Source organism: Somniosus microcephalus, chromosome 1 (genome assembly GCF_052327205.1).
Source record: "Somniosus microcephalus isolate GS21.2 chromosome 1, FLI_Smic_1.0, whole genome shotgun sequence".
NCBI classification, from domain to species: Eukaryota; Metazoa; Chordata; class Chondrichthyes; order Squaliformes; family Somniosidae; genus Somniosus; species Somniosus microcephalus.
In genome coordinates this window covers 97,450,191-97,463,059 of record NC_140987.1, presented here as the reverse complement: position 1 = coordinate 97,463,059, position 12,869 = coordinate 97,450,191, and the positions used below count along the sequence as shown (strand labels likewise).

Here is a 12,869-nt window from a genome sequence, read left to right as displayed (position 1 = left end):
CTGATTATAATCGCTCAACCATTGGTGGCCGTGTCTTCTGTTGCCTAGACCCTAAACTCTGGGATTCCCTGCCTAAACCTCTCTACCTCTCTTTCCTCCTTTTAAGACACTCCTTAAAACCTACCTCTTTGACCAAGCTTTTGGTCACCTGCCCTAATTTCTCCTTCTGTAGCTCAGTGTCAATTTTTTTGTCTTCTAATACTCCTGTGAAGCGCCTTGGGACGTTTTACTACATTAAAGGCGCTATATAAATATAAGTTGTTGTCCTTGCTGACCAACATGGGTTCCTGGTTTCCCCATCACCTCAAATTTAAAATGATCATCCTTTTGTTTAAATCCATTCATGGCACCACCTCATCCTATCTTTAGCCTACTCCAGCTTTACAACCTTCTGAGGACACTGCGTTCCTCCAACTATGGCCTATTGTGTATTCCCCATTCCCTTTGCCCCACCATTAGCGACTGTGGCTTCAGCTGTCTCGGTCCTATAATCTGGTATTTTCTCTCTGACCTTGTCCGCCTCTCAATCCTTTTTAAGACCCTTCTAAAACCCACCACTTTGACCAAGTTTTATTTGACAACGTCTAATATCTCTTCCTTTGGCTCAGCATCAATTCTGAAATATACTGCTAGTTGTGCTTAACCAAAAACACTTTGCATTGCCAAAAAAGTACCAGTTGGGACTTGTACCGCACGGAATTTGGGACGCTGTTCCATTCAGGATATGAAAGTAGCCTGCATAGTCTATGCATTACTACGATAGCAAAATACTGCAGATGCTGGAAATCCGAAATAACAACAGAAAATGCTGGAAAAACTCAGCAGGCCAGGCAACATCCGTGGAGAGAAATTAGAGTCGACGTTTCGGGTCTAACCCTTTTTCAAAACTGGAAAGGAAATGAAATAGATCAAAAGGCAGGGCTGCGAGAGAACAAAAGAAGTGAAGAGACATTAAGAGTATAGAGAGGAGATTTTAGAAAGCATTGTAGCAGAAATCACAGACTACTCAACAAACCTGGTATGCAGAATAAACTAATAAAAATGTTCCTCGTGGTGTTTTAGATCCTTTGGTTTTTGCTCCTTAGGCTGCACTGTAGTCTGAACAAAGGGTGTTTCATTAATAGAATAAAAGGTAGAATTAAATTGTAAAGCAAGAATAGTGGACAGGTTGCTCTTAGGCCAGAAATATGCAGTCCTGTACCACTCTAAATATTCTTGCTGGTTAGATCTCAGATGCTTTGTTTAATGCAATAATAGCTGGAACATAGCTCGGGCAAATGATTTGTCACACTTAATTTTCGCGGCTGTTGCCTCGCCACCCCCCCACCCCACCCCAGGGACCAACTGATTTCTGGTTGATCACCATATTAATGACACTCCTGTTCCTGTGAAGGAAACTGTCATCATCTGTCTGTCCATTACCTGGCCAATGAAGTCTAACTGGACCAAATTTAAATATCAACTGCTGAACCACACCTGTCGCACTCTCACCCATCATAATGAAGTGTTTCGAGAGACTGGTCTTAGCCCACATCAAAGCCAGTGTTCCTGCCTCCCTTGACCAACACCAGTTTGCCTATTGGGCAAACAGATCAACGGAGGATGCAATCACAACTGCTCTACACTCGGCACTGAATCACCTAGATGGTAAGGAGACCTACATCAGAATGTTGTTTATAGACTACAGCTCAGCATTCAACACCATCGTCCCCAACAAGCTGGCCACCAAACTCCAAACTCTTGGCCTGAACACTTCCCTCTGCAACTGGACCCTGGACTTCCTAACAAACAGACCCCAGTCTGTCAAATTAGGTAACCACACCTCCCCACCCCCCCCCCCCCCCCGACCCGGAACACGGGGGCACCACAAGGATGTGTGCTGAGCCCCCTCCTCTATTCCCTCTTCACCCACGACTGTGTGGCTGTTCATGGTTCCAACACCATCATCAAGTTCGCAGATGACACCACGGTAGTAGGCCAGATCACCAACAACGATGAGTCAGCCTACAGGGAGGAGGTCCAGCATCTCGTGAAGTGGTGCGCCGACAACAACCTAGCCCTTAACACCAAGAAAACAAAGGAAATAATCGTGGACTTCAGGAAGTCCAAAGGCGGAAGTCACACCCCCATCCACATCAATGGGGCGGAGGTGGAAAGGGTGGCCAGCTTTAAGTTCCTCGGAGTCCACATCACGGAAGACCTCTCCTGGTCACTCAACACCTCCTCTCTGATGAAGGCGGCCCAGCAGCGCCTATATTTCTTGAGGCTGAAGGGATGTAATCTGTCACCCCTGATCCTCTCTAACTTCTACCGCTGCACTATAGAGAGCATCCTGACAAACTGTATCACGGTATGGTACGGCAGCTGTAGCTCCCATGACCGGAAAGCCCTGCAGCGGGTAGTCAAAACTGCCCAATGCATTACCGGCACCCGGCTACCGACCATATAGAACATATATATCAGAAACGCTGCCTACGGAGGGCACGGTCCATCATCAAAGACCCTACCCACCCCAGCCACAGTCTGTTCGCCCTCCTACCATCTGGAAGACGCTACAGATGCATTCGCACCCGTACGACCAGATTTAGGAACAGCTTCTTTCCCAGGGCTGTCATCCTACTGAACTCCACAAATAAGCACTAAAGCCTGCACACCTGCCGTTGCACTTTATTATGGTCATATTTATGCTAATATATATGTACAAATGTATGTGAAATGTTTAAGTGTCCTAATCCAAATTGTACACTCTCGGGAGCCGCAAGCCTACATTTCGTTGTACTGCACTTGTGCACTAACAATGACAATAAAAGTTGATTTGATTTGATTTGATTCAGTATGTATGTTAAGAGGCTAAAGAAGTATTGGGGTATTTTGTTTAAATGTCCATATATGCTCCAGCTGCCCTGTGATTTTTTTTTTTCAGGATTTTTTTTTTTGCCATGTCTAGTCACTTGCCTTAATTACAAATGACTGAAATATAGATCAGTATTCAAATTTTGTTCCACTACTTCATGCATTACAAAGATGTAAAATCCTTTTGCCTTTGTAGAGGGAATAGAGACTTGATTTACAAAAATAGTCCAACTAGATTTACCTCTAAACTGCTAGCGCCAGCGTTTTTTATAAATACACAGAGCGTTCACTTAACACAGGTATTTTTTAGCTGTTGTAGACCTTTTTGTTAAAATTTAGTGTTTTTGTATTCTGTTCATGTAACAACAAATTAAATTTGATTTTTAGGTTGAGTACGTCATCAAATGTGACATGTCTTCTCTACAGAAGGTTCTGTACCGTCACATGCAAGCGAAGGGCATTCTTCTAACCGATGGTTCTGAGAAAGATAAAAAGGTAAGGACTTTGTTTTTTTTAACAGTACATAATATGGGTGATGGCATCTTTTAAGTCTTGGATTATGTTCAGTATCGCATTCAAACTTTCACTTCTGAGACATTTGAAATTATATATAATGTAAAAACTTATACATCTTGATATACATCGTGCCTGTGCCAGCTCTTCGAAAGAGATATCCAGTTAGCCCTGCTCTTTCCCCATAACCCTGCAAATATTTCCTTTTTAAGTGTTTTCCAAATTCCCTTTTGAAAGTTGCTATTTATTCTGCTTTTAAATTTACTAAGGAACTGACTACTGCACTCCAATCTAACAAGAAAATATTTTTAAAGTCATTTTCAGTAATTTAAAATAGGGTCACTCACGGGTGGCGGATTGACACTGTGATTTAAAATGCTTATTTTTTGTGATAAACCCATTTTCAGCTGGATTAATCAAACTTGGCCAAGTTACCACTCTTTAAATATATCAAGAAATTTTTTTTAAGCAAATTTTTTTTAATTACATTTTAAAACACTGCCCGATTGTGCTGGTTCATGCCAGATTTTGTGTTTGGCGATATGCAAATGTGTTTGAGTGGCAACTCTGGGTTGGGGGGTTTCACTTTTCAAAATGAGCGCAGTTTATGCCAGAATCTCCAATTGTGCCCAATGCAGAAACTCTACCCCATCTATTAAATCTCCTCAGGAGAACAATCCCAACTTCTCTAGTCTCTACATAACTGAAGTTCCTCATCCCTTAGTATCATTCTGGTATATCTTTGGTAAAGATCCTGCCTGTCCAGTGTCCTTGACTTTTCTGAGCAAGTGACATCCCAGGTAGAGTGTGGAAAGCCCCATCATGTGATATACCTAGATTTCTAATAAGCCTTTTCACAAAGTTCAGCACAAATGTTGGTACTCAAGCTTATAGTGATGGAGTCATAAATTGATCGAAAAATAGAAAATGGCAAGCTTCTATCTATAGCTAATTGGAAAAGTGATGTCAGGATGGAAGGAAAGGCTGAGTGGAATGTACCAGGGATTGATGGTCTAATTTACATTAACCACTTGGATTCAGAGGCTGCTTCAATTTACAGATGAGGCCAAACTTTGGGGAAAGAGGGTTGGGGCAATTGAATCTGAAAGCGAGGACCGGGATCTACAAAATGAATTTAAAATATGTAAAACAAAAGCGAAATACTGCGGATGCTGGAAATTTGGAATAAAAACAGAAAATGCTGCCTGACCTGTTGAATGTTTCCAGCATTTTCTGTTTTTTTAAATAAAATATTTAAGTGTGTGAATTATTTCCCTGTGGCTTGTAAAGAAGGTGTTGAATTACTACTGCTGCTACTAGAAGAGCATGAACTTCGAAAACATTCCAAGGTGCTTTATGGAATGGGGCAGCAGAAGAGGAAGGAAAATAAATCATGTAAGAATAGATAAGTGAATGGAGACTGAGCCATGGAGGGAGAGATTAGATGTGGCAGTTTAAAACCTTCTCAAAATCCATCGTTTTGACTAAGATTGCAATGGTGAGGGGGGAGGGAAAGATAGGTGAGATTGATGGATTTTAGGGAGAGAGTTTGAGAAAGTTGAGCTGAGGCTGCTGAAGGCTATGCCTCCATTGGTGGTATGGAGGGAGGGTGAAAAGGCCAGAGTCAGAGGACTGAAAGACATGGGAGAGGATACAAGACTGGAGGAGGTTGCAGAGGTGAAACCATGAAAGGATTTGAAAATGAGATGAGTTTTTTAAGTTGAATACATTAAGGACTGGAAGCCCATGTAGGTTAGAATAGATGGGGATGATCGATATATGGGATAGGATTGTACAGGAAACTTTGTGGTATCGGGCACCGACGGGACCGAGCTGTTGCCATCCCATCAAAACTGCCGGACGAACCAGCGCTAATGTTAAAACATACGGAAGCTTTTGAGCTCTGTATCTAGCAACAAACCCTAACAGCTTCTAAACAGTCGGCTGTAGCTTGCAAGCGTCTCTGTAGCTAAGCAACAGCTTTAGCTAGACCTTGCAGAGCCTGACTAGTGGGGGGGGGAAAAAAGCAACGAAAAGAAAAAAAACTTACTGAACCGACTCCTGAATTTTGCCGGTGGCTCGAGCATTCCGGACAGTTAACCTCCGGATAAACCAAAGTTTCCTGTAGTATTTTACTGTCATCCTGCCTGAGATCATTTAACTACGCACAGACCTGCCATTCAACCTGGGGCATTCTGATCTAATATGGATCAGCTCCATGATGTTTTTAGTAATTGAACCATCATGGAGCTTTGCTGTTTTTATTATTCTGTGTTCTTGGTGTCTCAATGTTGTGTCCTTCAGGCAAGGAACATAATGTACAGTCCATAATGAAATCTTGTATTCAGTAGAGTAAGGTGGCCTAACTACTTGCTGGGCAGTTTTTTTTTAAATAGAGACCGTGTCTGAAATAATTTTCGTCCCTTTGCAATAAGAAGGACAAAAGAACAAAGGGGGAAAAATTGGGTGGCGCCCATTTTGGGGCACTAATGTTGCCGGGACGCCCCCTGATCCTGTCTGACATATCGTCTGGCGCTAGGTCAGGGGGCGTAAGGTAAGTTTGCGGCCGTGGCGCTGTGCACAGCAATGACGTCATTGCTGGCGGCGCCGCGGGACGCTACCAGCTACTGCTGCCACTAACCTCCCGCTGAATTTCGCGGGAGGCGATAGCATCGCTGCGCCCAGGCGCTAGGGGATTTGCGCCCCGTTAGCGCTAACAAGAGGCGCAAACCAACCCAATTTTTCCCCACAAAGACTTTAATTTATGCAGCACCATAACATTCCTCAAAATAATTCAGATAGTGAATCATTGAAGTGCAGTAACTGCTGTTATATAGAGCAGCCAACAAGATCCTGTATTCAGCAATGGGATGAATGACTAGATAATTAACTTGTGTTGGCCAAGATACTGGGAGAGCTCCTTGCTCCTTCTTTGAAAAATGCTATGATCTTGAATCCATAGAACAGCCAAATGAGGTCTCAGTTTAACATCTCACCTCAATCAAAGGACAATAGCAAAACTAGAGGCCATCAATATAAGATAGTCACCAAGAAATCAACTGGGGAATTCAGAGGAAACTTCTTTACCCAAAGAGTGGTGAGAATGTGGAACTCGTTACCACAGGGAGTGGTTGAAGCGAATAGTATAATTGCATTTAATGGAGGCTAGATAAGCATATGAGGGAGAAGTGAATAGAGGATTATGCTGATAGTTAGATGGGAGGAGGCTCAAGTGCAGCATAAATGCTGGCATGGACTGGTTGGGCCAAATGGCCTGTTTCTGTGCCTGTGTAATCTTTAACAAAGCTAAAGCAGGGATGAGCATGCTACCACTGAGACAAACTGACATACAAAATATAGGTAGTCTAACATGTCAAAATAAGGCTAGGTTCATCAGGCTGGGTCACTGTCAAACCGAGTTCAGTGCATTAATAGTTGAACCTTGCATGTTGTTTTTCGTTTGGAGCTAATCCTCTCGATCCCCACCCTGTCTCCTTTTGGGAAATATTGCAAGCTGCAGTTTCTGTTACTTTTGAAGAAATTGCTGTTACAGTGGAAGCTGGGGTTTTGATGACTTTCAGTTAGTGGTTTACTTGCACTGTACCTCACAAAAGGAAATCACTGGCAACTACTTGGTATAGTTCAAGTTGGTTCATTTAGTTCTATATTCCTGGCTGTGTAGTCTGCTTTTATTGTGCAATATATATTTTAAGCGCATAACCAAGAACGCTGTTTACAATTGAATGTAGTTGCACCCTGGTTGGAACCCAAGAGAGATGGATGGACTCAATGTTTCAATCCATGTGCTTTGATTTCCACATTTTCTTCTAACATAGAAGTATTTGGATTAAGCAATTAAGATGTGCGAACAGTCACTTGATCACCTTAGTTAATACTACAAATTGAGTCCCACTTACTTTATCCACAAAGTAGAAGAAGAAACAAACCTGATCATTTGTTCATTTCATCGCATGTTGTATATTTGCTGTGATCTTTTCCATGCACCTGTAGAGCACTTTTAACATTTGTTCCACAATAAACATAACTCCTGCATAGTCAAAGTCAAGTAGCCACTTTTCAAACTGAGGACTGAGTGTTGAAGCTTACACTAGTAATACTGTAATCTTTTAATATTCACATATATTTTCAAAAGTCACTTGGGCGTGGTCCCTATATGTCTTTTTGTTTGTTTAAAATTCCTTCTGTTTCTCTTAAGGGTAAAGGTGGTGCTAAAACCCTCATGAATACCATAATGCAGCTCCGAAAAATATGCAATCATCCCTTCATGTTTCAGCACATAGAGGTAAGTTCCCAACATCACCTAACCATGAATATTCATACAGCATTTTTCATTTTCTACAAAATTAAATTGAAGCTCGCAATAAGTTGAACTTAAATGTTTTTTGCTTGGGCCTACAGTAAATGACAGCGGAGGCAAATGTAGCTTAGACGTAATAGACTGGGAACATTGGAGGCTGGTATAGAATCATAGAATGATACAACACAGGAGGCCATTGTGCCTGTGCCATCTCTTTGGTAGAGCTATCCAATTAATTCCAGTCCCCTGCTTTCCCCCATAGCCCTGTAATTTTTTCTCTTCGTATTTATCCAATTCTCTTTTGAATGTTACTATTCAGTCTGCTTCCACCACCCTTTCAGGCAGTGCATTCCAGATCGCAACAACTCGCTGTGTTTAAAACAAAGTTTCCTCCTGTCGCGTTCTGGTTCTTTTGCCAATCACCTTAAAGCTGTGTCCTCTAGTTACCAACCCTCTGTCACTAGAAACAGTTTCTCTTTATTTACTCTATCAAAATCACTCATGGAGATTTATCTTTGTAAACCTTAATCGTAGCATATTACTATTTTGTATAGAGTTTATTTTCAGAACTGAGCATGGATCAATTTGGATCTTGCAGCATTAAGTCCTCTTTCAGTGAACTTCCCACGATCTCAAATAGGCCATCAAATCCTACATTGCGTATTGACCAAGACTTGAAAATGACATGTATTGTGTTTAGACAAGCTATTCAATTTATTTCACTAATTTTGTGCATGTCCCTTCTTGTCATCAATTAAACAGTAAAGTGCATTTGTTCTTGTAATGCATGTGCTACGTTGGTTTTGGTATTCTCCCTTGCACTCCCTTTTGTCAATAGGAGGGGATATATATTGGTTGTAAGGGAGGATGGGGGGGGCGGGGTTGGGAAGGAGAAGAGAGGATGTAATTTCTCACCCCACCTCAATGTTGACATTTTGATGCCTAAGTTTGCACATGAGCAGAGAACCTGAGGGGTGCCCCCCCTGTGGAATTGTATCCCAGCAAGAAATCATGCCTTCAGGAGGGGTGGAGAAAAAATAGAGAGAAGAGAAATTCCTTAATTTTGAAAAAGATATTTCATCAAACTTGTACCTCCATAAATTTATGGGCATAAAACACTAACTTGGGTTTGAGATGCTGTAGTTTATTAAAAAAAAAAAAAAAAATTAAAAAATGCAAAGAGGGAGCTTTCTTTTTTGTATAATTAGCTGCTAAATGTGATGATGTGCTTTTTGTAAATAGCTTAACTATATTTTGGTCTGCCATATTAGTGAGAGAACACTCCCACCCACCCCCTGCCACTAACACTTAGTTGCTGCTTCCTTTTGCCATAATAATTTCCTTCACTCCTTTCTAAGTGATTGTGACTATTTTTGGAAAATATTGTTAGGTTTAATGTTCCTAATATTCTTGTGCAAAAATTATACAGTCCTTAATAATTGCACACTGCAGTGATCATTTTTTGCCTTCCTGTTGCAGGAATCTTTTGCTGAACACTTGGGTTATAATGGAGGAATCATCACTGGGTAAGTGGTAAAACCTCTTGTCTAGTACAGATTTTGAAAGTAGTGATGTAACTTCAAATTTTGAGAGTTAAATTCAAGGTGGCGTATATGCTTTCATATATAACGGATGAGCCAGTTTTGGTTTGTTTGTATTACATGCACAAACAAACCAAACCAGTGATTTTTAACACTAAGCTTAAAAAGTATGTGGGGAATGCGTTCCCCTTCATTTAATCATTATTACTATCATTAGGTCTATCATATCCTTTGGGGAGAAAAAAATACAAGCTGCTCATTTTTACTGTGTTCCTATTTGTTTCTATGGGAGGTGGGGAAAAGGAAGAACATACTTGAAAATATGTTTTTAATGCTTTTTTAAAATGAGGTTTCTGGGCACCTGCTTTTCTAAAAGTTTTAAATATACATTTTTATTGTGTGGTTAGAGGTCAAATCCCATAATTTGTTTGAAGTGAGGGAATGGATCTCTTTTTAGGTGGCATTTGGAACAAGGGGGTATTTGCTTATAACCGAATTTGACTGTACGTAATCTTTTGCTGCATCATGTAATAATTAGGGAAGACTGTTTTGCATCTTAAAATTTCCCTAACTGTACATTGTCATTTTGCAGTAAAAATAAGGTGAATCACCATTTGTCTATGGTAACTTACAGTTGATGTCCTTTTCTTGAAATATGTTCAGTAGAGTGTATATTGTAATAATTAAGGAGAAAATGGTTTGAGATTGCTGGAGTTTATTCTAACTCATTGTTTTATGTCATAATTAGCTGAATTTGGTACCTCTGCCTATTGATGTTTGACCGGATGTGTCTTTATTTTGGTTAAATGCTGGACAAATAAACATTCAAAGCAATGATATTTGTTTTAACTATGCAACAGTTTAATATGCTGATACTTCCATTACTTTCCATCTAGTCCTGACCTATATCGAGCTTCAGGAAAATTTGAATTATTGGACCGTATTTTGCCAAAACTGCGAGTTACTAATCACAAGGTACTGCTGTTCTGCCAGATGACCTCGCTGATGACCATTATGGAAGACTATTTTGCATACAGAAGTTTTCTTTACTTGCGACTTGATGGTATGTTCCAATCATGCGGGAACTTGGCTGCAATGTTAATTATACTAATAGAGCCTTGCTGTTTTGATTAAAGCCATTGTAAAGTGATTTATGTAGAAGTGTATGTAAAGCAAATCCAGAAAGAACTGGTAGACAATAGACTTAATGCCTGGGTGAGATTACACATTTAGTTTTAGTGGCATTGGATTTATAAATTGGTCATCATTAAGTATAGATTTTAAATTAAAACCAAATTTCCCCATATACTTCTACTATTCAAAGTTCATTATTAGACTGCGTGTTCATTTATGAATGTTGATATTTTTCATCAACTGTAACATATTTCTTAAACTGGGATGACTGGCTGGCTATCTGCTTCATATTTTTGATCAAATGACAAGGTTGGGTGGTGTGAGGAAACCGTGGAAAAGGAGCAAATTGATTCTATTTTAATTAGCAGAGCAGGAAATGTCTTACTGATTTTTTTCCTACAAACTTGCATGATTTTCTTTTGTCTGGCTTTGGAACACTATTAAATGAACTTGCTGTTTATTGCTTGTGCTCAAAACTCTTGAATTACTTCAAGTAAAATGTCACTAAATTTGATGAGCAGTTTACTTCCTCTTGTTGGTTTTGTGTTCAAATAAGTCTAAAGCTGTTTCTAGTCAAAATAAACTGGATAAGATTAGTGTAAGGATAGTGATAATGCAGGTACGATAGCAAAATACTGCAGATGCTGGAAATCCAAAATAACAACAGAGAATGCTGGAAAAACTCAGCAGGTCAGGCAACATCCGTGGAGAGAAATTTGAGTTGACATTTCGGGTTGAAACCCTTCTTCAAAACTGGAAAGAAAATAAAAAGATCGAAGGCAAAGCTGCGATCGAACAAAAGAAGAAAAGGAGACAATAAAAGGTATTAGAAGCCAGATGAGACCTTTCCTTTTGTTTCTCTCTCTCACCTGGCAGCTGTCCTTATCCTGCCAGTACACTTCACACCTAATCTCAGCTGCCTTTTGTCTCCACGGGCCCATTACCATCTCATCTGGCTTCTAATACCTTTTATTGTCTCCTTTTCTTCTTTTGTTCGATCGCAGCTTTGCCTTCAATCTTTTTATTTTCTTTCCAGTTTTGAAGAAGGGTTTCAACCCGAAACGTCAACTCAAATTTCTCTCCACGGATGTTGCCTGACCTGCTGAGTTTTTCCAGCATTCTCTGTTGTTATTTAGTGATAATGCAGTGTACTTCTAATCAAATAGGGAATTTAGAAATCCAATAGGGAATTCAGAAGAAACTTCTTTACCCAGAGAGTGGTGAGAATATGGAACTCTCTACCACAGGGAGTGGTTGAAGCCAATAGTATAGATGTATTTAAGTGTGGGGGGGGGGGTTATATAAGCATATGAGGGAGAAGAGAATAGAGTGTTATGCTGATAGGTTTAGATGAGGAAAGACGGGAGAAGGCTCGAATGGAGCATATCGCCGGCATGGACTGGTTGGGCTGAATGGCCTGTTTCTGTGCTGTATATCCTATGTACTGTAATCTAATGTGTAAATTAAAGTAAACCAGCACCACTTTTGTTGTATAGCCAATTATCTGATTCTATTGTTCATGGGCCAATACCTTTGTGTTAGCTAGATCTAGTAATGTATTATTTAATTACTGAGAATGCTCGGATGTACAAACATTCCCAAAATGGACTATCATTTTCCATTAAATTATCTCCAGTGAAAATTTATTCCTAATCCAAACCGCACTTCAGTAAAACCTCAGGCTTCCCACTCCTGCCACTGCATTTTGTTTATTCGTTCATGGGATGTGGCTGTCACTGGCAAGGCCAGCATTAATTGCCCTTGAGAAGGTGGTGGTGAGCCGCCGCCTTGAACCGCTGCAGTCCTTGTGGTGAAGGTACTCCCACATTGCTGTTGGGGAGGAAGTTCAACGATTTTGATCCAGCGACGATGAAGGAACAGCGATTATATTTCCAAGTCAGGATGGTGTGTGACTTGGAGGTGGAGGTGTTCCCATGAGCCTGCTGCCCTTGTCCTTCTAGGTGGTAGAAGTCGTGGGTTTGGGAGGTGCTGTCGAAGAAGCCTTGATGAGTTGCTGCAAAGCATCTTGTAGATGGTGCACACTGCAGCCACGGTGGAGGGAGTAAATGTTTAAGGTAGTGGATGGGGTGCCAATCAAGCAGCAGGCTGCTTTGTCCTGGATGGTGTCGAACTTCGAGTGTTGTTGGAGCTGTACTCATCCAGGCAAGTATTCTATCACACTTCTGACTTATGCCTTGTAGATGGTGGAAAGGCTTTGGGGAGTCAGGAGGTGAGATACTCGCTGCAAAATACCCAGCTTCTGACCTGCCCTTGTAGCCACAGTATTTATGTGGCTGGTCCAGTTAAGTTTCTGTTCAACGGTGACCCCCAGGATGTTGATGGTTGGGGATTCGACGATGGTAACGCTGTTGAATGTCTCTTGTTGGAGATAGTCATTGCCTGACACTTGTGCGGTGCAAATGTTACTTCCCACTAATCAACCCAAGCCTGAATGTTGTCCAGGTCTTCCTGCATGTGGGCACAGACTGCTTCATTATTTGAGAAGTTGC

General features: G+C 40.9%; 1 protein-coding gene across 5 annotated transcripts in view; it reads left to right on the top strand.

Moving 5' to 3' along the window:
* The window catches only part of smarca2 (SWI/SNF related BAF chromatin remodeling complex subunit ATPase 2), a 179,628-nt gene that overhangs the window by 105,641 nt on the left and 61,118 nt on the right, over positions 1-12,869 (top strand). For all 5 annotated transcript variants that reach the window (XM_085984253.1, XM_085984274.1, XM_085984260.1 and 2 more), the window contains exons 21-24: positions 3,241-3,348; positions 7,583-7,669; positions 9,164-9,210; positions 10,122-10,288. In XM_085984253.1, coding sequence (XP_085840379.1) covers positions 3,241-3,348; positions 7,583-7,669; positions 9,164-9,210; positions 10,122-10,288 — 409 coding nt within the window. The remainder of the gene's footprint in view (positions 1-3,240; positions 3,349-7,582; positions 7,670-9,163; positions 9,211-10,121; positions 10,289-12,869) is intronic.